Source organism: Oryzias latipes, chromosome 20 (assembly GCF_002234675.1).
Source record: "Oryzias latipes chromosome 20, ASM223467v1".
In the NCBI taxonomy this organism is placed as follows: Eukaryota; Metazoa; Chordata; class Actinopteri; order Beloniformes; family Adrianichthyidae; genus Oryzias; species Oryzias latipes.
The window spans coordinates 25,320,634-25,344,638 of NC_019878.2; the positions used below are offsets into that span (position 1 = coordinate 25,320,634).

The 24,005-nt window shown below is 47.7% G+C and overlaps 2 protein-coding genes across 6 annotated transcripts in view; one reads left to right on the forward strand and one right to left on the reverse strand.

The window, feature by feature from the left end:
* Positions 1-1,843: 1,843 nt before the first annotated feature.
* LOC101155553 (gamma-glutamyl hydrolase) lies at positions 1,844-5,470 on the forward strand. 2 transcript variants are annotated; one of them, XM_011489124.2, is made up of 10 exons: positions 1,844-2,027; positions 2,153-2,255; positions 2,332-2,382; positions 2,460-2,544; positions 3,091-3,229; positions 3,578-3,684; positions 3,761-3,851; positions 3,918-4,052; positions 4,123-4,279; positions 4,357-5,470. In XM_011489124.2, exons 1-9 carry the CDS (start codon positions 1,904-1,906, stop codon positions 4,239-4,241), a joined length of 954 nt encoding a protein of 317 aa, XP_011487426.1. In that variant the 5' UTR covers positions 1,844-1,903; the 3' UTR covers positions 4,242-4,279; positions 4,357-5,470. The 2 variants fall into 2 exon arrangements, with proteins under 2 accessions (XP_011487426.1, XP_004081412.1); XM_004081364.3 differs by having other exon boundaries at positions 4,123-5,470.
* Positions 4,531-24,005, reverse strand: part of LOC101155808 (dipeptidyl aminopeptidase-like protein 6) — a 230,066-nt gene continuing 210,591 nt past the window's right edge. For all 4 annotated transcript variants that reach the window (XM_023950258.1, XM_023950259.1, XM_023950257.1 and 1 more), the window contains exons 9-26: positions 17,250-17,404; positions 17,055-17,152; positions 16,256-16,379; positions 16,125-16,163; positions 15,284-15,391; positions 13,398-13,489; positions 12,292-12,339; positions 12,100-12,218; positions 10,264-10,335; positions 8,534-8,641; positions 8,364-8,433; positions 8,076-8,270; positions 7,946-8,000; positions 7,257-7,356; positions 6,718-6,776; positions 6,574-6,646; positions 6,433-6,506; positions 4,531-6,304 (exon numbers count right to left, since the gene is read on the reverse strand). In XM_023950258.1, the coding sequence (XP_023806026.1) occupies positions 6,155-6,304; positions 6,433-6,506; positions 6,574-6,646; positions 6,718-6,776; positions 7,257-7,356; positions 7,946-8,000; positions 8,076-8,270; positions 8,364-8,433; positions 8,534-8,641; positions 10,264-10,335; positions 12,100-12,218; positions 12,292-12,339; positions 13,398-13,489; positions 15,284-15,391; positions 16,125-16,163; positions 16,256-16,379; positions 17,055-17,152; positions 17,250-17,404 (1,739 nt within the window). In that variant the 3' untranslated portion in view covers positions 4,531-6,154. The remainder of the gene's footprint in view (positions 6,305-6,432; positions 6,507-6,573; positions 6,647-6,717; positions 6,777-7,256; positions 7,357-7,945; positions 8,001-8,075; positions 8,271-8,363; positions 8,434-8,533; positions 8,642-10,263; positions 10,336-12,099; positions 12,219-12,291; positions 12,340-13,397; positions 13,490-15,283; positions 15,392-16,124; positions 16,164-16,255; positions 16,380-17,054; positions 17,153-17,249; positions 17,405-24,005) is intronic.

A 24,005-nucleotide genomic window follows, 5' to 3' on the forward strand; every position in this document is an offset into this window, starting at 1 on the left:
GAGTTTCTTCTGCAGCTACAAAAAAAGCATTATTATTATACAATAATCAATGATAAAGCTAATAAAATAAGAATACTAAGAATAGTTTACTGGCTCATTTAAAATCTGTGTGCAGGAGGTTCTTCACAATTTCATGATCTTTTTATATATTTTTGAGAGATTGATTGTTTGATTGTATATTTGCACGAGGTCTTATTTGTTAATTTAAATATGAACAATCTGGGACTTCATTCTCTACAGCTGCTGTTTATGAAAAAAGGGGTTATGCAGACACTGTTTTTTAAAATACTTTACATGCTATTAAAGTTACCTGAGATGACATCTTCAGTGATGTCAGGAACATCTTGGGAGGTGGACGCTGCACCACCTCCAAAACTTTATGAGAGCAGAAGAAACTGTGCAAAACATCCTCATTATGTAAAACCAAAACTGCAGAATACAAATAAGAAATAAATGTAGCCATTTATAAATAATAAATGTGAACACTAATTTGAGTAGAAATGGAAATATACACATTTATACACTTCTTTATTGTCATTTTGTATGTACATAATTTTAAAATTAGTAAATTTATTTCGTCATTTATAAATGGGAAAATCTATTTCCTGTATTTTGGCAGTTTTGATTCTCCATATTTCATGCTAATGCAAGATTTTAAGACACACTCATTGTTGTAAAAGTCAGACTACCTGACTGTCTAACAGATAAACAGCAGTTTTTATGCTGACATGAACCGGAAAATGCAGATCGCACTAAATATGTGTTAGAAAAACAATGAAACAATAGGATCACGTGAGTTAAAACATTTATTTATCAGCCGCCGTTGTCATTATTTGCTTTTCTCTGCTCTCTGCCGTTTTGGAAGGTCATGTCTGACCTCATCTTGGAAACTTGGGTGTCAGAATTATTTTCTAGTTTTCCATTGGAAATAACGACAAACTGGATAGTTTTGTGCAATCTTCACCTGGTTGATTAGTATTTTACGTAAATCGCGCAGCTGCACAGAAATGCAGGAGAAGAAAACAACATCCTCCAAACTTACCTTGTGACTGATGTTTCAATTCTTCGTCTTTCTTCAGCTCCTGATGGATAAAGTCTCTTTGGCATAAAGTTCTCTTGTTGTCGCGTTGATCAACGTGACGAAATGAGCTCGTTTTTTTTCTTTCTCCAGACTTTATTGAAACAAACTGCGCTCGTAAATGTACACTGTGCCAGGCTCAGATGAAATTATGTTGACCAATCGTTGCTAAGAGTGGCGTTACGTCATCATTTGGGTTGCCAGATTGGTTCAGGTGTGTTGAAGGGGGCGATCATTAAAGTGCAGCCAACTTTCCTTTGCACAACATTCAGAGCGCACGTTGGTACGGACGCGCTGTGAAATGGGTTGCCAGATTTGGCTCTTTTTTATTTTTTTCGCCACTTCGGGGCCCTGGTGGTGGCGGGGGCCCTATGCGGCTGCGTATTTCGCGTATAGGGAGGGCCGGCCATGCTCTCATCTGAGAGGATTTTAATATTGCTAGTCATAATTTAGTAGCTGGTTTCAGGTTAATGTAACCCTAAGTCAAATCAGCCAAAGCACTTAGGTACTCATGTCCAGAGGTACAGTTATTAAAAAGTCATAATTGTTTGAATTTGTCAACTTTTCTGTTTGCTTTTCTTCATAGTATCATAACACATTTATTATCCTCTTTAAAATACACGAATGTATAAAGTGTTAGCATTAACCATCAGCGTTAATTAAAAGCTCAAATAAAATAAATATGTGAACCAGCATGTCTCATTATGTTTGAACTTCTCTGTCCCTGCAGCTGCAGGTCCTGTCGGTCATTTTGTTTATTTTGAAAGTGGTGCTTTTACTTTGAAGAAGCTTTTCCGGAAAGTCAGTATCGGCACTAACATCAGAATGGCGACTGCCGGATGTCTCGCGCTCCGTTTCTCCAAGGGAAAAGTGATTTTTCTGGTGTTCGTGTCTCTGAACGTCCGGTTCCTCTGCAGGGCGGCGCTCAGGAACGACCGGCCGATAATCGGTGAGTTTTTATGGACTTTTATTGCGTCACAAACACGTCATCAGCCCTCGGTTCGGAAATGTCGAGTCATCATGATCATGTTGGAGAGTTCTGGACTTCATACATGACATGTCTGTGTCCATTAGGGGTTCTCTCTCAGGAGCTTTCACGTCCAAACCAAAGCTCCTACATAGCCGCCTCCTACGTCAAGTTCCTGGAGTCCGCCGGAGCCAGAGTGGTTCCGGTTCTGTGAGTGTCCGCGTGCAGATTACCGGGTGGTACCGGGAAGAGCCGCCTGGCTTCACCTGTGCTCTCCCCCCTGCAGGATCAACCAGAGCCCAGAGGACTACCAGAAGCTGTTCCTCTCCATCAACGGGTGGGTGGGCAGACATGGCAGAGTTCTGCCCTGATGACCTCCAGCTGAAGGTGTGACCTCCTCCTCTTCCTCCTCAGGATCCTGCTCCCTGGGGGAGGAGTCAGCATCACCTCCTCAGGGTACAAGCGCGCCGCAGAGATCTTCTACCGGCTGGCTCTGGAGGTGAGCCGGCGGTGGTGGTGTGGTCATGTGGCGGTGGTGGTGGTGTGGTCATGTGGCGGTGGTGGTGGTGTGGTCATGTGGCGGTGGTGGTGGTGTGGTCATGTGGCGTTGGTCGTGTGGTCATGTGGTGGCGGTGGTGGTCGTGTGGTGGTCATGTGGTGGTCATGTGGCGGTGGTGGTCGTGTGGTCATGTGGTGGTGGTTGTGTGGTCATGTGGTGGCGGTCGTGTGGTGTGGTCATGTGGCGGTGGTGGTTGTGTGGTCATGTGGTGGCGGTGGTGGTTGTGTGGTCATGTGGTGTGGTCATGTGGTGGTGGTTGTGTGATGGTCGTGTGGTCATGTGGTGTGGTCATGTGGTGGTGGTTGTGTGATGGTCGTGTGGTCATGTGGTGGCGGTGGTGGTTGTGTGGTCATGTGGTGTGGTCATGTGGTGGTGGTTGTGTGGTGGTCATGTGGTCATGTGGTGGCGGTGGTGGTCATGTGGTGGTCATGTGGTCGTGTGATGGTGGTGTGGTCTCCAGCCAGTAAAGATCTCCGCTCCTCTCAGGCCAATAAGATGGGGGACGTCTTCCCCGTGTGGGGCACCTGCCTGGGCTTTGAGCAGCTGACGTACCTGACGAGCGGGAAGGTGGAGCTGTCGCACACCAACACCAGCAGCGCCGCCCTGCCTCTGAACTTCACTGAAGGTAACGAGGTTCAAAGGGTGCAGCTGGTGAAACCTAGGAGGAAGTTCAGTGGAGACATTTTTGCTTTTGGTTCGTCTTCCTCCAAAGCAGGAAGTGAAAGAAAGAAGCTGAGGTCAGAGCTTCCATGAACCAGCTTTAGACATTTAATAAACCTGGAGCTTCTGTCCGGATGGCTGGTTCTGTGCTGGTCCAGATGTTGACAGCAGCTCTAGCCAACATGAGGCAGCTTCTGTCAGGTGTAGATGGCGGCGTGCAGGCAGCATAGGCGGCGTGGAGGCAGCATCTGTCTGCTGTAGATGGCGGCGTGGAGGCGTCAGAGCTGCGTGACTGAAACACTTTCCTCTCCAGACGCCAAGCGCAGCAGGATGTTCTCCGGCTTCCCCGCCGAGCTCATGGCGGCTCTGGCCTCCGAGCCTCTCACAGTAAACGCCCACCAGTTCAGTCTGGCGATGACGGTGCGTCTCTCAGCCATCAGTTAAGGAGTGGGGGCGTTTCTGGCAGCCCGGTAACACCAGGTTGATCTGTTTCCAGACGTTCCAGTCGGATGAGGCCCTGAGGAACTTCTACAGAGTTCTGTCCACAAACACGGACGGAAGCACCGAGTTTGTGTCGACCTTTGAAGGTACGGATGAGCGGCGTGGACTGTAGACCTGCTGGCCGTGGATCTGAGTACTCTGTTCCTGAGCAGCGTACGATTATCCGGTTTACGGGACTCAGTGGCATCCGGAGAAGAACGTCTTCGAGTGGACGAAGCCCTTCTATCCTCACTCTCCGTCTGCAGTCAAGACCTCCTTCTACATGGCGGAGTTCTTCATCGGTGAAGGTGAGGCTGGTCCTGGAACACTGTGATGTCTGGAACTGTCACATCAACTCAGGTTTGTGTTTTCCTGCAGCCAGGAAGAGCTTCCACAGATTTGAATCAAAGGAGGAAGAGGACAAAGCTCTGATCTACAACTACAGTCCTGTTTACACCGGAGCCACGTCTGCCTTTGAGCAGGTCTACATATTCTGAGGCGGCCGGCGGCGCCTCCAGACGCTGCTGTCAGGAAGGTGGACTGCCCCGGCTAACGCTGATCATGCTAACAGCTGCTGCACATAATCATCACTCACCATGATTTGTTTTGCAGCCAGCAGGGGGCGTGGCTAGAAACCAAAGAAACCGGTCTTCTTACAGATCAAAAACAGGGAAGGACTCTTCTGATCATGAAATCTGCTTCTCGTGTCAGCTTCCTCCTGGAAGTTTGACATGTTTCCTACTTTGACATCCTCCAGTGTAAAAAAAAAAAGACCACGAAAACGGATAAAATATCTACTTTTTTAATCTAACATTTACTTTCATGCCACAGTCTGCCATCACTCTCCTTCTGAGCCTCAAAACGTCTTGGAGAAAGTCCTCAGCCAGTTCCTGTTGGCTTTGATGAAGTCCAGTCAGCTCAGGTCAAGGACATCCACAGAAATGAACAGGAAATGTCAAATGCACAGATAACACTCAGCAAACACTGGGTCTTTAGAATTAAACGATGACATTTACACATCAAACGGACGAGGCTAGGATCTCTGTCACAAGTACTACTGGAAATGGAAGCTGTGAGGTCCAGAGAGGAGCATTCAGAGCCATCCGGACTAGAGCTGCAGCCCGTCTGCGCATGCACTGCAGCCCGTCTGCGTGATGAATGCAGTTCATTCTCTGGATGTTCCCCTGTTCTAGACCTACAGCTGACCTCTGAACCACATTTGGTCCAAAGGATCTGGTTTAAAGCGTGGGTGTTGCTTCCAAAAGACGTTCCCTCCAAGCTGCAGAGGTAGAACTGATCCCATCAGGAGGAGTCAGGAGCGCCGGCTCGCTTCCAGAAACCTCATCCAGAACTAAAAATCTGACCTTCAGGATCTAATGTCTAGAAAAACATCTAAATTCAGAGTTTTTTAAGGAGAAGTTTTGAGCAGAAACCTCCTGATTAGTTTTTAGAACTTTCTGTAAATGAGCTTAATCTTTAGTTCTAGTTTTAGTTTAGTCGACAGCCTTCAGGGCCTTCAGGGCCTCTAAACCCGACCTGTAGGTGGTTTTTGGACAGAAGCGCTCGGCTGCTGATGGTTTGCTTCTCCTCATCTTTCTGCCATCAAACTCTGAAAAAGCTTCCAGGATTTGACCTGATTCTTCACAGAAATCACATTTTTGTAAAAACTTGTATTTTCTGGAGAGTTGAAGAGATTTTCAGTTTGCAGAATAAAAATGTGAACATGTCGTGTCTTAGATTTGCTCTTCATGCAGCAGCTGCTGGTTCCCCCCCCCCAACGTTAGAAGAAGCGTCTTTACTCAGAAAACGGCATCATGGACGGATGGTTGGATGAGGGTTTGTAGAAACGCTTGGAACGGCGGCCTGGCAGCTGGATCTTTTCTGACACAGTAAGGCACAGTGACAAAAACGAGCGTTTCTCTGTCAACTGAAGCTCCTCCCCCGGCCACGCCCCCTGCGCGGCAGACTCTGAAATAAACTCAAAGGTCCGGATGAGTCCAAAAGAAAGTGTTTCTGTGCTATTGTACATACTGTCAGGACAACAAACACGAGCACGGTCCCACAGGAAAAGTTCATCACCACTGGAAAGAGGAGCGCGCCCCCACGCCCGGCTCTCCGTGTGCTATGGTCTCCCTCCCGCTCGGCGCTCTGAGGGAGGCTCGCTCCACCGCTGGGGAGGACCGAGTCAAGAAAACGGCTTCCTTCCAAAAAGCAGCGTCTTCAGTTTTGGTGGCTCCTGGGGGGCCGGCCTCGGGGCCAAAGGTGGGAATGGATGGAGGGGGGATGTGTTGGAACTCCAACAGCCACTGTGGGGGTTTGATGGGATGGACACTGGTGTGCTTGGGCACCGACACGGGATGGAGCGATGGGTGGGGGGGAGGAGGGGCCGCAGGAACCACGCGGGGGCGGTCTAACCCTCATCCTCAAGCTCCTCCTCCAGAGCCTCCTCAAACACCAGCTCTGGTAGCCTGAAGCACTCCTCAAAGAAGTTGACCAGCGACTGGCTGAGGTGCTGGCGGGTGGCGTCGCCGTGGAGGAAGTGGCCTTCATCCGGGTAGATCTGACGAAGAGATGAGACAGAAAAGTAAAGCTCCGGTATTTGTACCAGAACATCCTGCAGAGGATCTTTGTTTTGTCTCCATAGAAACCGTTCTGGATGATTCTGAAACTCAACTTCCAGAGGTTTACCTGTAAGGTGTAGTTCGCCTTTTCACTAATCAGCTGTGAGATGAACTTGGCTGAATGTTGAAAATGAACTTTTTCTGAGAAAACAAGAATCAGAACCGTTAGTTGATGAAGGATGTCACGAGGGAACCGTCTGCTGCCTACCGTCAGCTGTCGGGTGGATGATCAGAAACTTCTTGTCCAGGAGCTGGGAAGCTCGGTGAGCTAAGTTTGCCATCTGAGAAACCAAAGAACTGATGAGGATCTGCAGCCCCTTGGCTGAAGGCCAAGGGGCTGCAGAAAGCTTACCGCGTAGGCCCTGGGATCCGGTTTGGGCAGGCCGAGGTATCGCTCGGAGAAGGCAGAGGCTGTGAGGAAGAGTTCAGATAAAAACCGATGCATCATTTCTGTCCGGATCTCCTCCTCATCCTCACCCTTGTGCTCTGGAGCTTCAGACGTGCCGCGGTGACGGTCATGTGCTCGGGGTCTCAGCCAAATCAAGCATTTGGATCTGACGGACATTTTTTTCTACACACAATTCTACATCGAAGACATGGTCTCCTCCTCCTCCTCTGAGGAGGAGGAGGTCTCTGATGAAGCTGACAACATTGAATGCCTTTGATGTTTCTTCATGCAGACCATAGCTAGACTGATGCTGCCGCCACGCCGCCAGCTTCAGCCTGAAGGTGCTGAAGGTACACAGCCTGCTTTTGTTTACTGCATGCTGAGCCGACTGCACAGCCGACTGCACAGCCGACTGAAACACCGACTGCAACGCCGACGGCAACACCGACTGCACAGCGGACCGCAGAGCCGACCGCAGCTTTAGGGAAAAAGTCAAATCTTACCGTATAGCTCAAAGTCTGTGATGGGTGAGAGCACGGCGCCACATTTCACTGGAGACTCCTCGCCGCTCAGCAGCAGACTGGTCACGAAGGCGCCGTACACCTGAGACAGAAACGACTAGATGAGCTGCAGCTGCGACACCAACGTTACTCTGAGACGTTTGTCAGATTTCCCTCCACGCTGAATAACTGACAAATAACGAGTAAAGTCTCAAGTTCTTCACTTCAAAACCAGGAAATCTTCCTCCAAACAAACTGATCAAACAAATGAAAAAAATCGTCTCAACACGTCTGCGCTGCCATCAGGAGAGAAGAGCCGAGGAATTCACCAGAGACTGGGTGACCACAAAATGCAGTCATGGAGGACGTCTAAATGTCCGTCCTTCAAATAGTTTTTAGTTCACATCGTAAAGCGGCACAAACATCAGCAAACTCTGAATGAAGGAGTTTCAGAATCAGGTGTCTGGATTTACAAACCTGCTGATGATCCTTTCCTGACTTAAACGCATCACAGGTCTGTTATTATTTAGCCTTATAGATCAATTTGATTTGAAACCCTTTTATTTAAAATTGAAATGTGTTTTTTGTCTTTCTTCTCTCTGAAAATGGAAAATAACATTCTAACTTGTACATAATCACTTATTTTGTTCTTTTGGGGAACAGAAGAAGACGTTCCTGCAGAATGTTCTTACCTGTCCAAAAGCGCCGACTCGGCTTTTGTCCACATACGGCTCTTTCAGAATGAAACTGGAAGACAAAGATGTTTGTGTTTGAACAACGTTCTGCTTCCCCGTGCTGCTGGACGCTTGGAGGGTCCCGTACTTCAGAGCGTCTCTCTGATCCTGCTCCTCAAACACGCCCGGCCTCTTCTGGATGCGGTGCAGCAGGTTGGTGCCCTGGAAGCCGCTGCCCCGCCCATCACAGCGCACCACGATGGCGCCGAAGCTGCTCACCAGAACTGTGGCCCAGTCCATGTGGAACTGCTCCGACACAGTCTGACCCCCAGGAGTCCCGTTGCTGCGACACGGTCACAGCAACAATTCAAAGTGAGGCAGGAAGTGGAGGACATGAGCAGATGTTGGGTACTGAGGGCAGGAGCTCCATACGTACACGAGCAGCAGCAGCGGGTAGTGAGACGTGTCCACAAAGCCGGCAGGCTTCAGGATCTGCATGGACAACGCTGCAAGGCAGAGTGACAGCACCGTTAGCCGCAGAGCAGTCGCCCCGTCTGAGACCACGCTGAGCCTGCAGTCATGCTGCCTGCACATGCAGAAACGTACTGTAGTCATCCATGCTGATCTCTTTGTACTCCACTGTGGGCATCTGCATGGAGTCCAGGGTCAGCCTCAGGTTGTCATTGCTCTCCAGCTTCAACACTTCTGAAATACCTGCAGACAGAGGACAAATGAACAGCCATCGTCCCCAGTGTCAAAATGGGAAACACCTCTGAAGGTGGTAGAGAATGAGAGGGCAAAGATCCTGATCCAGATCCAGACTGATAGGATGGTAATGGAGAACCAACCAGTCATTGTAGTGGTAGATAAAGAACAGAGGAAAGCCGTTGTGGTGGATGTGGCAGTGCCAAGCGATGGGAACATCAGGAAAAAGGAACATGAGAAACTGGAGAAATACCAGGGACTCAGAGAAGAACTGGAGAAAGCCTGGAAAGTGAAGGTGGCAGTGGTGCCTGTGGTAATTGGAGCACTGGGGGCAGTAACCCCCAAGCTGGAGGAGTGGCTACAACAGATACCTGGAAAGACCTCAGACCTCTCAGTCTAGAAAAGAACAGGAACAGCTAAGATCCTGCAGGACATCCCAGACCTCTGGTAGAGGACCCCAGCTTGGAGGAGAAACCACCCGCGGAGGGTGAGAGGGGTTTGTGTGGTTTATGCAGTAATGCTGGTTTCTTCTGGGGTTTTTTTTTAAGCTGAGCTCTGCTCCGTAACTTTCTCTGCTTTTAACAAAGGTGGATCTGGACCCTCCGGTTCTTCTTTCACTGTAAATGCAGTTTTACTTTCTGCCTCTAGAGGTCACATTTAACCCTTAACACTTACAAATATCTGTTGTTCTGGATTGTTTCTTTGATAAGAAGCTAATGTGACTCAGTAGATGAAGAGCGTTGATTTTATTGTAATACATTCGGCCCATTCTGAGCTGACCTTGGACATGTTTGGTGTTTTTGTGTCTGAAGCTCCTGAGCTGCTGCTCCAGCTGAGACCTGGACTCCCCCTTGGCCACTTTCATTCCCTGAAGCTGCCGTCTGAAGACAGCAGTGGCTGTTCTTCCCGCTGCTGGTGGAGGTCAAAGCCGCTGCTTGGAACATCGTTGTTGGAATTGGTTTGTGTGAACGCCTAAAAAGCAGCATCCAGGAGGGAAATCAACACAGCGGCTGCCTCCGCTTTTGCAAATTCAGATAAAACCTGCCAGGCTGCTGCAGGAAAACTTCAATTAAGCCTTCAGAGAGGAAGAGGAGGAGCCGTGTGAGAAGAATGGACTGGAGCTGCAAGCTTCAATTTGAGCTCTTTTTGAGTAAATATGCAGAAACCAGTTCTGACATGACCTTTCTCTGTCTCGGACGCCACTGAAGAAGCTGCCATCAATTCTGTTGAGAGACTTTGATCTCTGGAGCTTAAATTGTCATCCAGCGGGATTTATGCAGGTTTTTATTTGGTTGAAACTACATTTATGGAAGCTAACTTCACCCATTTGAGCTGCAGTCACTGCACTCCATCAGAGAAACACCAACATTTCCCACAACCTCTCTCCAGCGGGTCAGGAGGGGCGGGGCCTCACACATGAGGACGCCAGACATGCTCAGAATCGAATTTTATGATGATGCTGCTGCTGTTGGGCAGGCTGTAATGTAATGAGCCGTCCACCGTGAGGAGTAATGAGATTACTGCCCTCAGACAAACAGGTGGTCATTCTGCAGCGCTGCACACCCGTCAGAGAAAATGGAAAAAGGCCATCATGTTGTTACCAGCATCACGTCTGTGACAGAAATACTCACTTTCTCTGTCCTGAGTCTCACTTTCTGCGTCTCTCTGAGTTTTATAAACAGCAACAAACGGGATGTCAGGTCCTGAGGAGAGAAACAGACGTGCAAGGATAAAAGTTACTTTAGTGTCAAACATGCTCACAGAAGCAGGACTGCAGCTGAAGTCTTTGAAGCTGACAGACGAGCAGCAACACGTTTTCACTATAGGTGGATTAGCCTTACCCCCCCCATGTGACCATTTTCAGGAAGGGCGGGGTTTGGTCTTGTGCTGCTAGAATGAAGACGGGGGGTGTATCAATACCCAGATACCCGTACAGTAATCATTTTGACATAAAGTACTCTATCAAGTATCAATTACTAATTAGTACATGAGAAAACGCTATGGGTTCCTCCACCCAATTACCTGATAGACAGAAATGTGTGAGCCTGTTAGGCAGCATCCTGTCATCATTTACGTCATCATTCCAACTTTGGCTCAGAAATGCAGATTCTTCTCCAGATTTAGTTTGAGTTATAAAAAAAGCCTTTATTTTGAAAACTAGATTCCAAAGATGGGATTATTCTGACTCAGCATAACAAAGAGAACAGCTGTACTTTTATTCTATTCAATTTTATTTCTATAGCCCAATATTACAGCAGTCGTCTCAATGGCCTTCATACCAGTAACTGTAACATGAAATCATAAAGTCATAGAATTCAATGGTTAATGGCTAAACTAAACTACAAAGGGCATCCCTGCCCTGTTATGGGATGTAGAATCTGAAAAGACAAACCCTAAACTGCAGGGGGGGGGGTGATCAGTTCACCTCCCTGATTTAAAAAATAGCTGTACAGAATTTTTCTATGCCCCCCTCACTGCCCCCGTGATAATGATATTCTAACCTCATCACGTTGGTTCAAATGCAGTCTGAAAGGCAGAGGCTGCATTAAAAATACATGAAGCAGAGGATCAGTGGCTGGGGGGGCAACAGAGGGCTGATAGTGTCGTTCCGCGTCTGATCTGAGAATAATGGTAATCAGTCGGCGACTCGGAGGTGACCGCCGCTAAACGTGGGATGAAATATTAACGACTCTCAAACACGACAACAACACTTTGACTTTCTGCCGTTTCTCTGATCTTCACCACAGTTTAGTCGGATCTTTGGATTGTGACAGCAGTCATAACCCATGTGTGTGAGTGTGTGTGTGGGTGTGTGTGTGTGTGGGTAGGTGTGTGTGTGTGTGTGTGTGTATGTGGTCACAGATAAACTCCAAAAACAGTTGAAATTTTGAGTCAAAGACGTGAAGGAAACGTCCTTTTTTATGAAATCTCAGACTGAAGCTGCTTTCAGATGGAAGCAGTTTGAATCCCCACAAAAACGTTTGTGTGGCGTGCCGCTCCACCTGTACTCACAGTGACATCACTTCCTGTAATCTTTCCTCCATGACAGACGGCTGTCAGCAGCTATGAGGTCAGAATGATGAACTAATCCTGACTGCTCTTCTTTAACACACATTTCTTCTTCTTCATTGATTTCTGGGAATGGCGTCTAATTTACACACGCGGTGAACTAAATGAGTCTGGCAGTGCAGAAAAATGACTTAATTGATGGAAATCAATGTAATTATCAGGTAGTTTAATTTCCCATTTAGAGCCAAACAAACAGTTTTCCTTCAGTGTGAAAGTCTGGGAGGTTTTGGTCAGCCTGCAAATCAAACTCAGTCCTGTGTGTGTTTGCCTGCAGGAAGAAACCGATGTGACTGCGTTCTGTTGGCTTTAGCGTGCTGAGATGAAGACATGCAGTCTAATCAAAAACCCAGTGAGTGCAGACGGTCAGCATAAATCAAGAGTGTGGGCCGCCTTCTTACCTCGGCATCTGAGCAGGAAGTAGCTCATGTTGTAGCTGAAGGAGCCGCTGATGTAGCCACAGCTGTCGGGCAAGCCGCAGGTCAGACAGCGGCGGTTGAAGGATCCAAACGTGTCAGCGCTGTTTAAACAAAGACCGCAGGGAAGCTTACGCAGACGGCATCACGGCTAACACAGAAGTACACGCCCCCTACCTGTACAGGTGTCTGCGCTTGGGACCATCTTCAGTGCTCAAGAAGTATCTGTTGGAAAAAGACAATCCCATAGTAAGACCACATAATTCCAATCTACCTTCCAAACCCCTGAATCCCTTTAGGGGTCATGAGGTTGCTGGAGCCTATCCACCTACAGCTGTGTGAAGTTCACGTGGATGGTTTCCAGTCCATTGCAGAGTAAGAGACACACAACCACACACACAGACTGCCACCAAGGGACTATTTAGACTCATCAATAACCTATGTAGCATCTTTTTGGACTTTAGGAGGAAACCAGAGAAACCAGAGCATCACCAAGGAGACCAAGAAACTCCACACAGAAAGAACCACGCTGGTAATTGAACCAGAGCCTTCCTTCGTTAGGGGAAGGTGCTAACCACTACACCATTGTGCAGCCCAACCACTTGATTCCTAATGTCTTTTGTCATTTAGTTGCTGGTACAGATTAAATAGCAGAAGATAAATCACTTGGATGGAGGAACAAGAACCTCAAAGGTGTTGGCATGTCTCTGTCCATGGTGCTGAAACGTGATAAAGTCTTCTCAAAAAAGCTTTGCATATAACCGAGAGTTAAAATTCAAAACCAGCTTTTTTAACTTCCGTTCATAGTAGGGCTGCTGATATTAGGGAAACTCGTGATATGTGATATTAGTGATCAATATTGCGATGACGACATAAACAAATAGCAAAATAACTCAAAACAAACAATTTCCATGGCAACAGTTTAATTTGAATAAGAGTCAACATACCATAAATTATACTTCAAATGACTAACGTCTACATAGTAGGTGAACATCTAACATAAAAGGCTCAATCTGATTGGTCAACAACGTGAAGGCGTCCATCCAATTGGTCAAATGCATAAATGGATTTATCTCATTAACTACTTCAAGCTGTCATAAGATTGTTTTAGCACATTTAAGGAAACCATTTAGTGCAATTTATTCCGTCTTTTGTAATATGCGTTTTTCACAGCTTGATATCGCGATAATGATAAATTTGCGATTTATTGGGCAGTCCTAGTTCATGGACTTCATTATTAATACCTACAAACTGGATGGATGGATGGATGGATGGATGCTCACATCAGTTGGTTGTCCTCGTTGTAGGCCAGGACCTGCGTGACGTCCCAGTCTCCAGATGTGATGGACTGCAGCGTGTCTGTGCTGGTGTTGGGCTGCAGGAACAGCAGGAATACAACGTTTCTTAACCGACCACCACTCAGTAAAGGATGAGCCGGGTTCAAATACTCACCTGTAAGGTAGGCGCAGCAGAAAAAACTACTGCCAGAACTAAATGTTTATGAAAATCAAACAGTAAGACCCGTACACATCGGGACGAATATTCGCCAGGCGTTATTCGCCAGCGTTTTTCGCCACGTTTTTTGTGTTCACACCCAGGTGATTTTCGCTGACGATGAACCGAGCGAACATGCAATTTCATTCCCTGACATTAGATGGCGCTTAATGTAAACAGAAATACTCCTGTACACAAGGTGGCGCTGCGCAACTTAACGCTTCTTAAAGTCGCTTTTCACTCAGAAGAAGAGAGTAAGTATTTACGCGCTAGTCAGAATCAAACAAAGAAAACATGAATATTTCAAGCACCAGTAGCTCCAACTGGTACTTGGTTCGGGGATATTTTAGAATGTCCGTCATTATTTCTTCGCGGCTGTGTAGACGCTACTTGACGTCTATCTTCTTCGCTGGTATGTGTGCTCAGAAAGGCAGTTTTGTGTTTGAGCGCCCCCAAGTTGTGTTTTACTGTAACTTCAGAGGCTCCAGACACGTGTGCAAAAGCGCCGTTCTCATTGGTCGAATAGATTTCGACGCAACGCGTCGAAAACAAAAAACGAACCCGAAGCGTTTTTTTTTTGACGCGTGGCGTTTTTTCGCGTCGGTGTGCACACTTGGTGCCCTTTGTTTAGTCACGAGGCATTAAACGTCGGCGAAAATCGCCGGCGAAATTCGTCCCGGTGTGAACTGGCCTTAAAGATGAATCTTTTTCCGGTTCATGGGCAAATCTTGAATTTGTTTTAAACATCTCCCAGCAGCTTTTGTTAGCCCAAGCTGACAGATTTAGAGAGTGCAGAAGTAAAGACAACCTCTGCCCCCCCCCCCCCCCCCCCCATCACTGCTCCCACACAAAACAAAAGCAGAAAAACTTTATTTAAAAGAGTTTGCTGACAGGAGCAGCAGAAACCCTGCAGCCCATCCAGGTGATGGAAGCAGCTGAAGCAGAAGACGTGCAGCAGATAACCAGACTAAACCCCAAATAATGATAGCAAATGAGGAACATGGCAAAGAAATGCTGTCAAATATTTCCACTATAAATATGACATAAAGTACATTTATATTGTTTTGTGTAGAGAAGAATAACACCTTTATTCATTTATTTATTTATGTCAAGGTGCAGGGGGGCTCGAGAGCCGGTTGGACCCAGATGCAGAGGCAGGAGGCAAGGATCAGGGCTAGTGGGTTTTAATGCACAAAAAGAACAAACAAAAAGCGCTGCAGAGCAGGATGACAAAACCCAAACGAAAACTCACTGTGACGTGGCGAGGAACAAGGGACTTGACGGCAAGCCATGAACACCAAGACTGAGTTAATGGACCAACACAGGAGGAAGGCAGAGACAAGACTTAAATACAGACAGGGCAGACAAGACACAGGTGAACACGATCAGGGCTGATGGGGACCAAAGGAAGTAAAACTCAAGAAACATGACAAGACAGGAGACTTTCAAAATAAAACAGGAAACAGAAACAAGACAGAACAAGGACCAAAAACAAGACAACAAAATCAAATCATGACAATTTACTGTCTCTTCAATCATTTTATGAACTTTTTTGTTTAGTTTAAATCGAAATTTAGGTTAGAATTACAATTTTCCCTCCACAGCTGCTTTTACTGTAATAAATAAAGTAAAAATAATGATTCCATATTGAAAACCTGAACACCTCCCCTCTCACCTGGGAGGTGGACATGGAGATGTGGAAGAACTTCCCCCGGCCTCCCTGTGGAATGGCCCGAGTGAAGAAGAGTTTGAGTCCGTCTTTGGAAAACAGAGGCTCTTCATCCTGCAGAAACACAGCAGAAACCAGACGGATGAACCTGGACGGGGAAAAGAAGCCACAGGACTGGAGAAGAAAGTCTGCACCACTCACCACTCCATAAGCATCTATCTGATGTTTCATTCTATTTTAAACTGGACTTCAAGATGACATCACCCATTTCAAAGTGAAAACCTGATAAATAGGAACATTTTACAAAAACTATTGAGGAATCCGCTCTGGTCTCATGATGAGGATTTCTACAAAAATACATTTTTAACATGACAAATCATACAAATGCAATGCATTGTGGTCTATATTCGCCCATGAAAGGACAGTAGGACTTTCCATTTGGAATAGTAGATTCGGACCCCCCCCCTAAAAAAAGGTGAAGGCCTGATTTATTGCACTGAGCAGAGAGAAGTGAGGGAATTCAAAGTCAAGGGCTTCACCCCACATGGTGTTGCTATGGCAACTGACCATGCAGCCATTGATGTAGGATCAGAGCTTTAAGTGATTAGCGGTTACTGACTCCTCACACACCTGTGACACACCTGTGACACACCTGGAGATGCTGCTGCCACCCTCTAAACTAAACAAAAGAAGATCTTCTCTTCCAGTGTAGAAAACTAAGTGATTTACCGTTTGTTCAAATTTAAATCCCATGTTTATGAGATGTGTGGTTGCTATGGCGACAGTCTTCTACATGTCTCTCATTCCCCCGCAGTGCAGTAAAGGTGGGCTGTGGGTGCGCCCTCACCTGCCTGTGAAGCCAGCCTTCACTTTCATCCTCGTGTTTCTGAAAGAGCAGACGGACAGGTTTGAGTCCACGGGGCCTCCCAAACACACAGGTGTGTGTGTGTGTGTGTGTGTGTGTGTGGGGGGGGCTACCTTGGTGCAGACTCCCGTGGTGGCTTCGCACAGCGTGAGGATGGAGATGTTCTGCGCTCTGTTCAGCCAGTTAATGGCCAGTTTGGTGGTGGTGGCCCACTTCACCATGGTCACGTAGAACTCACTGAAAAAAAAAACCCAAAACTTCTGGAAACTTCTTTCAAAACAGCATTTCTATTAAAAACAAGAACACATGAACACAGGGGACTCCGGAATCCACAGTAAAGATGCATTTCTGCATCACATCTTCTCTTCGTCTCCAGAACCTCAAATGTTCTGAAGTCCTACTAAGGATCAGCCAAAATCCTTCAGACTTCCTGCAGCCTCAGCAGGTTTTTAAAGCTGAATGTCTGCAGAGAAGAGATCCAGAAGAAATCCATCCAGAGCAAAGTTCTGGTCTGAAACACTGAAGTACTGAGACATGAAGCGACGGAGGAGCCCGGCTGAACATCTCACCGTCGTTGACTCAATAGGGATTCTGGGTAATCTAAAGCTGACAGGAAGTGAGGTTTTCAGCGGCTGGTGACTGTCAGCGTTTGTTGGATCAAAGGATCAAGAACACACATTTCTGTCAGAACCTGAATGCAACACAAATGATCATAGTTTGAGCCGACTTCAAATGAGTCAGAAACACTAGAACTGTTGTCAAGTTAAGCAAATGACTGGAAAAGAGCGTGTTCTACGGTCTGATCAGATCTATTCGGTTTACAGATATGAGGTGAAAGAAACAAGTTTTTTATTTAAAAAGAACAGAATTGATGCCACATCTGGAAGAGAAGATGGGCCTCGAACGCCTCACCCAATCCTGGGATCATCCGGTCTCCTCATCTCGATGGTGTGCAGCGGACCGTTCAGGTTCACAACATGCAAACTGATCACTGGGTTTTCTTCACCAGCCTGAAGACAAATGCACACAAATCCACTGACACTTGACCCTAAAGGCCGCTAACCCAGCCGTCCACGTGCGTCCTGCAGATTGCTCGCTGCATGGTACCTTTGGGTAATGGTACTCCTTTCCTGTCGGGTAGGGCGAGCCTGTGAACATCGGCAGCTCCATCTTGGGCACCAGCGTGTCGTTAATGGTGGCGTATGCCAACCTGGCGCCATCAGGAGACCACCAGTGAGCCACGTGGGAGTGGAAGATCTCCTCTGGGGGGTCAGAGCACAAAGACTGCCGGTCAGCAGCAGCAGGTCACTTCAGGTGGAAAAGGAAACCAAAATGCTCTCTGGCATCAGTGGCACACTTTGCTTGGGCTTCCGCGTAACTTCTGGGTCCTTTTTGAATCGACCTGCAGAAACTTTTGTTGGTCATTAAAAGGAAAATAAGCCCTTAGTCAGCGATCAAACACTCCAAAGCGCTCCTCTCGGCATTTATCAGCAGCACGATCCGTCACTTCTTAACCTGAAACACACACTTCCAGCAGCCCAGCTCATAAATCACCTCCGCCTTTAATCTCAGCCGCTGCCCCAAATAGCAGTCTGCTGGATCTCTGCTCCTGCAGGTGCAGCAACAGAGCGGCTGCCTTTTCAGGCTGCGAGCGCCGTTTACTGAGAGGAGGAGGAGGAGGAGGAGGAATGTGGGACAGGAGGAGCGGCTGCACACACAGGAACCACTCTGATGTGATTCATTGTGAAATTCAGATTCCATGAATGACATTTACCTGACGCTAACTTCAGGGTGTAGAAAACAAGATCAGGCTCCTAAAAATAGACAAAGAGGTTGGTCCGAGATTTCTGCACCTCCACTGCTGGACACTGCTTCTCTGATCCAGACGGAAGCTGCATGTGCAGAATGAGCCTGAGGCCTGCAGCCTGCCTGCCTGCTTGCCTGCCTGCATGCATTCATCCAGGCAGGTAGGCATGCAGGGCGGGGATTTGACCATCGGGGCAGATTCCAGCTCAAACGGGGTTCCTGGCTGCGTCCGTCACCTCGGCTGGTCAAGGACAGAGAAGTCGTTGTGGGCTGAGGCTGAAAACCAGCAGGAGAACGGGGACCGGAGGTGTTAGGGACCCACTCCTCCCTATTTTGTCTCTTAAGAAATGAGACGGTGTCTCTTTTCTCTTTTGCATCCCCTCATTGTGAAGATCACCAAGGTGAGCTCATCTCCTCCCTCCGTGCAGACTGCATTATTCACTGAGAGGAGCACATTATTAATGCATGAGATACCAAGAGTCAAGTGGCCAGTGGGAAATAACGAGTGCAAGGTGACAGACTCAGACAGACTGTGCTGATGAGATAAAGAAAATCAAACACTGCAGGTGGCGCTGAGATGATTTCTGAACTGCTAAGTGAACGCAGAAGGACCCCTGTGGACGTATTAGTCATATGTTGGAGGCCCGGCAGCTGCAATGTGTTTTGACAGAGCGATAAGGCTGATGGTGTCCTCACAAACATGTGCATGTTGCCTCCAACAGAGGGCAGCGCCGACACACGGGGAGGCGGATGGCTCCTAATCTGTGTGATCTGATGTTCACGTCGGCTGCAGTCCCATCACAACAACGCCGCTCGGCTCGGAGGACGTTTAAGTCAAGTTTGACCTCCAAATACCACAGAAGTCAGGGCAGAAAGACACCTGTGAGCTTTTCCTTCAACATGTAAATAACATGTAAAACATCTGTGACTATAAACCCACAAAACTGACAAGAGAGTCACATTTGACCAAATTTTCCAATATTTGGAGAATTTTCACCTTTATGTCAGAATTTATTACAAACAAATGAGGTTTAATTTTCGTATAAAATGTTTTATTCAGATATTTATGTTCAATCTGAATCTTTGTGTCTCTCGGCTGGCCTGGGAACGCCTCGGGATCCCCCCAGAGGAGCTGGAGGAGGTGGCTGGGGTGAGGGAAGTCTGGGCATCTCTGCTCAGTCTGCTGCCCCCCGCGACGCGGTCCCGGATAAGCGGAGGAAGATGGATGGATGGACTGAATCTTTGTTGGGGATGCTAATGTAATGAGTCTGAAACCGTTAGCCACAGGGATTTGGGTGAAATAAAGAATGTTTTTTGATGCATCAGTGGCATTAGCCTTCTCTGGACCGCCAACCACGTTGTTTCTTCTTCCTTCTGTTTTCAAGCACATCAACTGCAACTTTTGGATTTGAACCCACGACCTTCCAGTCTCAGGCTGGACGCTCCTCACTATGCCACGGCATTGTTTAGCTTCATGTGTCAGTCAGAGAACGGAGGTGCTCTGCTCCGCCTGCAGCCTCCTGCCTCCACATCCATCTGATTTCAGGTGAAGATTTCCCAACATGCACCTGGTCTGGTGTGAAAACCCTCCAACGCTGCTCCAGCCCCTCCTCCCTTTCAGCTGGAATCCAAACTCCAACCAACATTTATTCATTTTCAGATTGTTTGGTTGCTTTATGCCCTGCAGGCTCCGACACAAATAACCTGATAAACAGCAACAAGCCTCTTGCCAAGCATCAGCGGGGGCGGGAGGGGGCTCAAACAAGAGCGGCGCCGGTTTTATCTTGGCGTGCCAGCGCTCGGTAAACAGCTGTTTCCTCGGGCCGCGCCGGTCTGCGGGACGTGTCGGTATCAGTGCCGCTTCAGTTAATCAGACAGCAGACAGATGACAAAACACTTGAGGTGATTTAGACTATTACACGCCGCCGGGACGCTCTGGCTGCCGCTCCTTTTAATTTTGCTGTTCGCCCCCCCCCGCCCTCCTCCGCTGTTGGGGATTAAGGCAGCACCGGGGGAGGAGACGGAGGTCCTCCATCAACCTCTCACCCCCCCAGCATCCCATCTGCCCCGGCAGAGCTCAGCGCCCGGCGACTGCTGCCTCAGCCTGACCTTGGCCAGAGGACGGCCGCACTCGTTAACAGCGTCAGGCGGGGATCCTGAGCCCCCCCTTCAGGAGCCCCCCCCTTCAGGTGCTGCCATCACCGGGCCAAAGCCAAATCTGTTTTTAGGCTCACAGGTGCTTTCCTGTAAAGGGGATTTATCTGTGATAGAAATGAAAAGGATTTTCAGTGGATTTGCCGGGGTTACCGCGGCTGAAATGCAGTCATCAGCTGTCGGCGCCGCCTTTTGGCTCCACCGTCCACGAGTGGCGGTCCAATTATTCCACATCTCAGGAGTTTAAATCTCCGTCTTCTGATTCCAGACCAGACATCAGACTGAGCTTAAAGATGTTTCCGGGGAGGTAAGCTCCTCCAAGCTGTGATGAAGGGTCTGATGAAGATGATGACAACAACAAACCAGAACCAACAGAGCTCTGTTCACTGAGGAGGAGGAAGATGAGCCTCAGAAGACTCAGACGAAGGAAAAATGACGTGATTTTCAAAACGAACACAGGAGCAGAACAGGAAAGACGCTTTGATTCTGTTGGAGAAACAGAATCCTCAACAAACAGGTTCTAGGTGAGCAAAAACAGGGATCTGAAATGTAATAAAGGTGGATGTTTGTTCATGTTTCATGCAGGAGCTGATGGTTCAGCTCCAGGACTGATCCTCCAGGAGTCACAACCTGCTCCCATCAATGTTTAAAGGGGGGGGGGGCAGAGCTCCTGCAGGAGCAAACTTAGAAAGAGCCATAGTCTGATTAAAGTCTGACCTTCTTCACGTTTTTGCTTCCGTCACACCATTCGATCTGGCTTTATCAGAAATATGGATGTAAAGCTGAATCAGCTCAGTCGATGAATCGATTTCTATTCCCAGATTAATCTGAGACAAGTTGTTAATCCAATGGATTTAAACCATCATCAAATCGTTTCAAAATTAGATTAATCGATAATCGATATTGGAAAATACCATCTGGATTTATATTCAGTAGAATCATTTTCCTACAAGGTAAACCAACCAATCATAGCGGACAACAGACGTGATGTCATGAACACGGATCAGTCCATCATTCCAGTCCTTTGAATAAAGTCATGTGACCATCCAGTGTCTAGAATGTTCTAGAATGTTCCCTTTGGATGTGGAAAAACAACAGTGGTGAACTTTAGGAAACTAACGCGTGAATGGATTTGACATTCATTCAAGTTTACTTGTTGGTTTGGACACAGATTTCATTTCCACTTGATTATTTAACTGGCCCAATAATAAAAGCACCACACCAACCGAACACCAACCAACCGAACACCAACCAAACGCCGACCAAACGCCAACCGAACACCAACAAAATGCCGACCGAACACCAACCAAACGCCCACCAAACGCCAACCAAACACCAACCGAACACTAACCAACCAAACACCAACCAAACACCGACCAAACGCCAACCAACCAAACACCAACCAAACACCGACCAAACGCCAACCAAACACCAACCGAACACTAACCAACCAAACACCAACCAAACGCCGACCAAATGGCAACGAACAAAACACCAACCAAGTGAAGGCCAACCAAACACCAACTGAAGGCCAACCAAACACCAACCGAACACCAACCAACCAAACACCAACCAAACACCAACCAAACGCCAACACACCAAACGCCAACCGAACATAAACCAACCAAACACCAACAAACCAAACACCAACCAACCAACCAAACACCATCCAACCAAACACCAACCAAACGCCAACCAAATGCCAACCGAACACCAACCAAACGCCAACCAACCAAACGCCAACCGAACATCAACCTTGATTATTTTACTGGCCCAATAATAACAGCACCACACCAACCGAACACCAACCAACCAAACGCCAACCAAACGCGAACCAAACAGCAACCGAACACCAACCGAACGCCGACCGAACACCAACCAAACGCCGACCAAACGCCAACCGAACATCAACCGAACACCAACCAAACGCCAACCGAACATCAACGGAACACCAACCAAACACCAACCAAACGACAACCAAACGCCAACCAAACGGCAACCAAACACAAACCAACCACCAATCAAACACCAACCAAACAGCAACCAACCAAACACCAACCAACCAAACGGCAACCAAACACCAACCAACCAAACAGCAACCGTACAGCAACCAACCAAACGGCAACCAACTGAAAGCCAACCAAACACCAACAAAACACCAACCAACCAAATGCCAACCAATCAGCAACCAACCAAACACCAACCAACTGAAGGCCAACCAAACACCAACCAATCAAACGCCAACCAACTGAAGGCCAACCAAACACCAACCAAACAGCAACGAACCAAACGCCAACCAAGTGAAGGCCAACCAAACACCAACTGAAGGCCAACCAAACACCAACCAAACACCAACCGAACACCAACCAACCAAACACCAACCAAACGCCAACCAAACACCAACCAAACGCCAACCAACCAAATGCCAACCAAACACGAACAAACCAAACACCAACCAACCAACCAAACACCATCCAACCAAACACCATCCAACCAAACACCAACCAAACGCCAACCAAATGCCAACCGAACACAAACCAAACGCCAACCAACCAAACGCCAACCGAACATCAACCTTGATTATTTTACTGGCCCAATAATAACAGCACCACACCAAACGCCAACCAAACGCCAACAAAACACCAACCAACCAAATGCCAACCAATCAGCAACCAACCAAACACCAACCAACTGAAGGCCAACCAAACACCAACTGAAGGCCAACCAAACGCCAACCAAATGCCAACCGAACACCAACCAAACGCCAACAGAACATCAACCAAACACCAACCAACTGAAGGCCAATCAAACACCAACCAAACACCAACCAAACACCAACCAACCAAACGCCAACCAAACACAAACCAAACAGCAACCAACCAAATGGCAACCAACTGAAGGCCAACCAAACAGCAACCAACCAAACACCAACCAATCAGCAACCAACCAAATGGCAACCAACTGAAGGCCAACCAAACACCAACAAAACAACCAACCAAAGGCCAACCAAACACCAACCAACTAAACGCTAACCAACTGAAGGCCAACCAAACACCAACTGAAGGCCAACCAAACACCAACCAAACGCCAACCAACCGAAAGCCAACCAACCACCAACCAAACACCAACCAAACACCAACAAACTGAAGGCCAACCAAACACCAACCAAACAGCAACCAACCAGCGGCAACCAACTGAAAGCCAACCAAACACCAACAAAACACTAAACAACCAAACGCCAACCAAACACCAACCAAACACCAACCAATCAAACGCCAACCAACTGAAGGCCAACCAAACACCAACCAAACAGCAACGAACCAAACGCCAACTAACTGAAGGCCAACCAAACACCAACTGAAGGCCAACCGAACACCAACCAAACACCAACCGAACACCAACCAACCAAACACAAACCAAACGCCAACCAAACACCAACCAAACACCAACCAAACGCCAACCAACCAAACGCCAACCGAACATCAACCAACCAAACACCAACCAACCAAACACCAACCAACCAAACACCATCCAACCAAACACCAACCAAACGCCAAACAAATGCCAACCGAACACCAACCAAACGCCAACCAAACGCCAACCGAACATCAATCTTGATTATTTTACTGGCCCAATAATATCAGCACCACACCAACCGAACACCAACCAACCAAACGCCAACCAAACGCCAACCAAACACCAACCAAACACCAACCAAACACCAACCAAACGCCGACCGAACACCAACCAAACGCCGACCAAACGCCAACCGAACATCAACCGAACACCACCCAAACGCCAACCGAACAATAACCAACCAAACACCAACCAAACGCCAACAAAACGCCAACCAAACACCAACCAAACACCAAACAAACGCCGACCAAACGCCAACCGAACATC

Bases quoted from the DNA above. Each gene is read 5' to 3' on its own strand.
- LOC101155553 (XM_004081364.3), top strand. From the start codon at position 1,904: ATGGCGACTGCCGGATGTCTCGCGCTCCGTTTCTCCAAGGGAAAAGTG. The intron at 2,256-2,331 runs GTGAGTGTCCGC...TCCCCCCTGCAG, and splicing joins GCCAGAGTGGTTCCGGTTCT to GATCAACCAGAGCCCAGAGG. The intron at 3,852-3,917 runs GTACGGATGAGC...GTTCCTGAGCAG, and splicing joins GTTTGTGTCGACCTTTGAAG to CGTACGATTATCCGGTTTAC.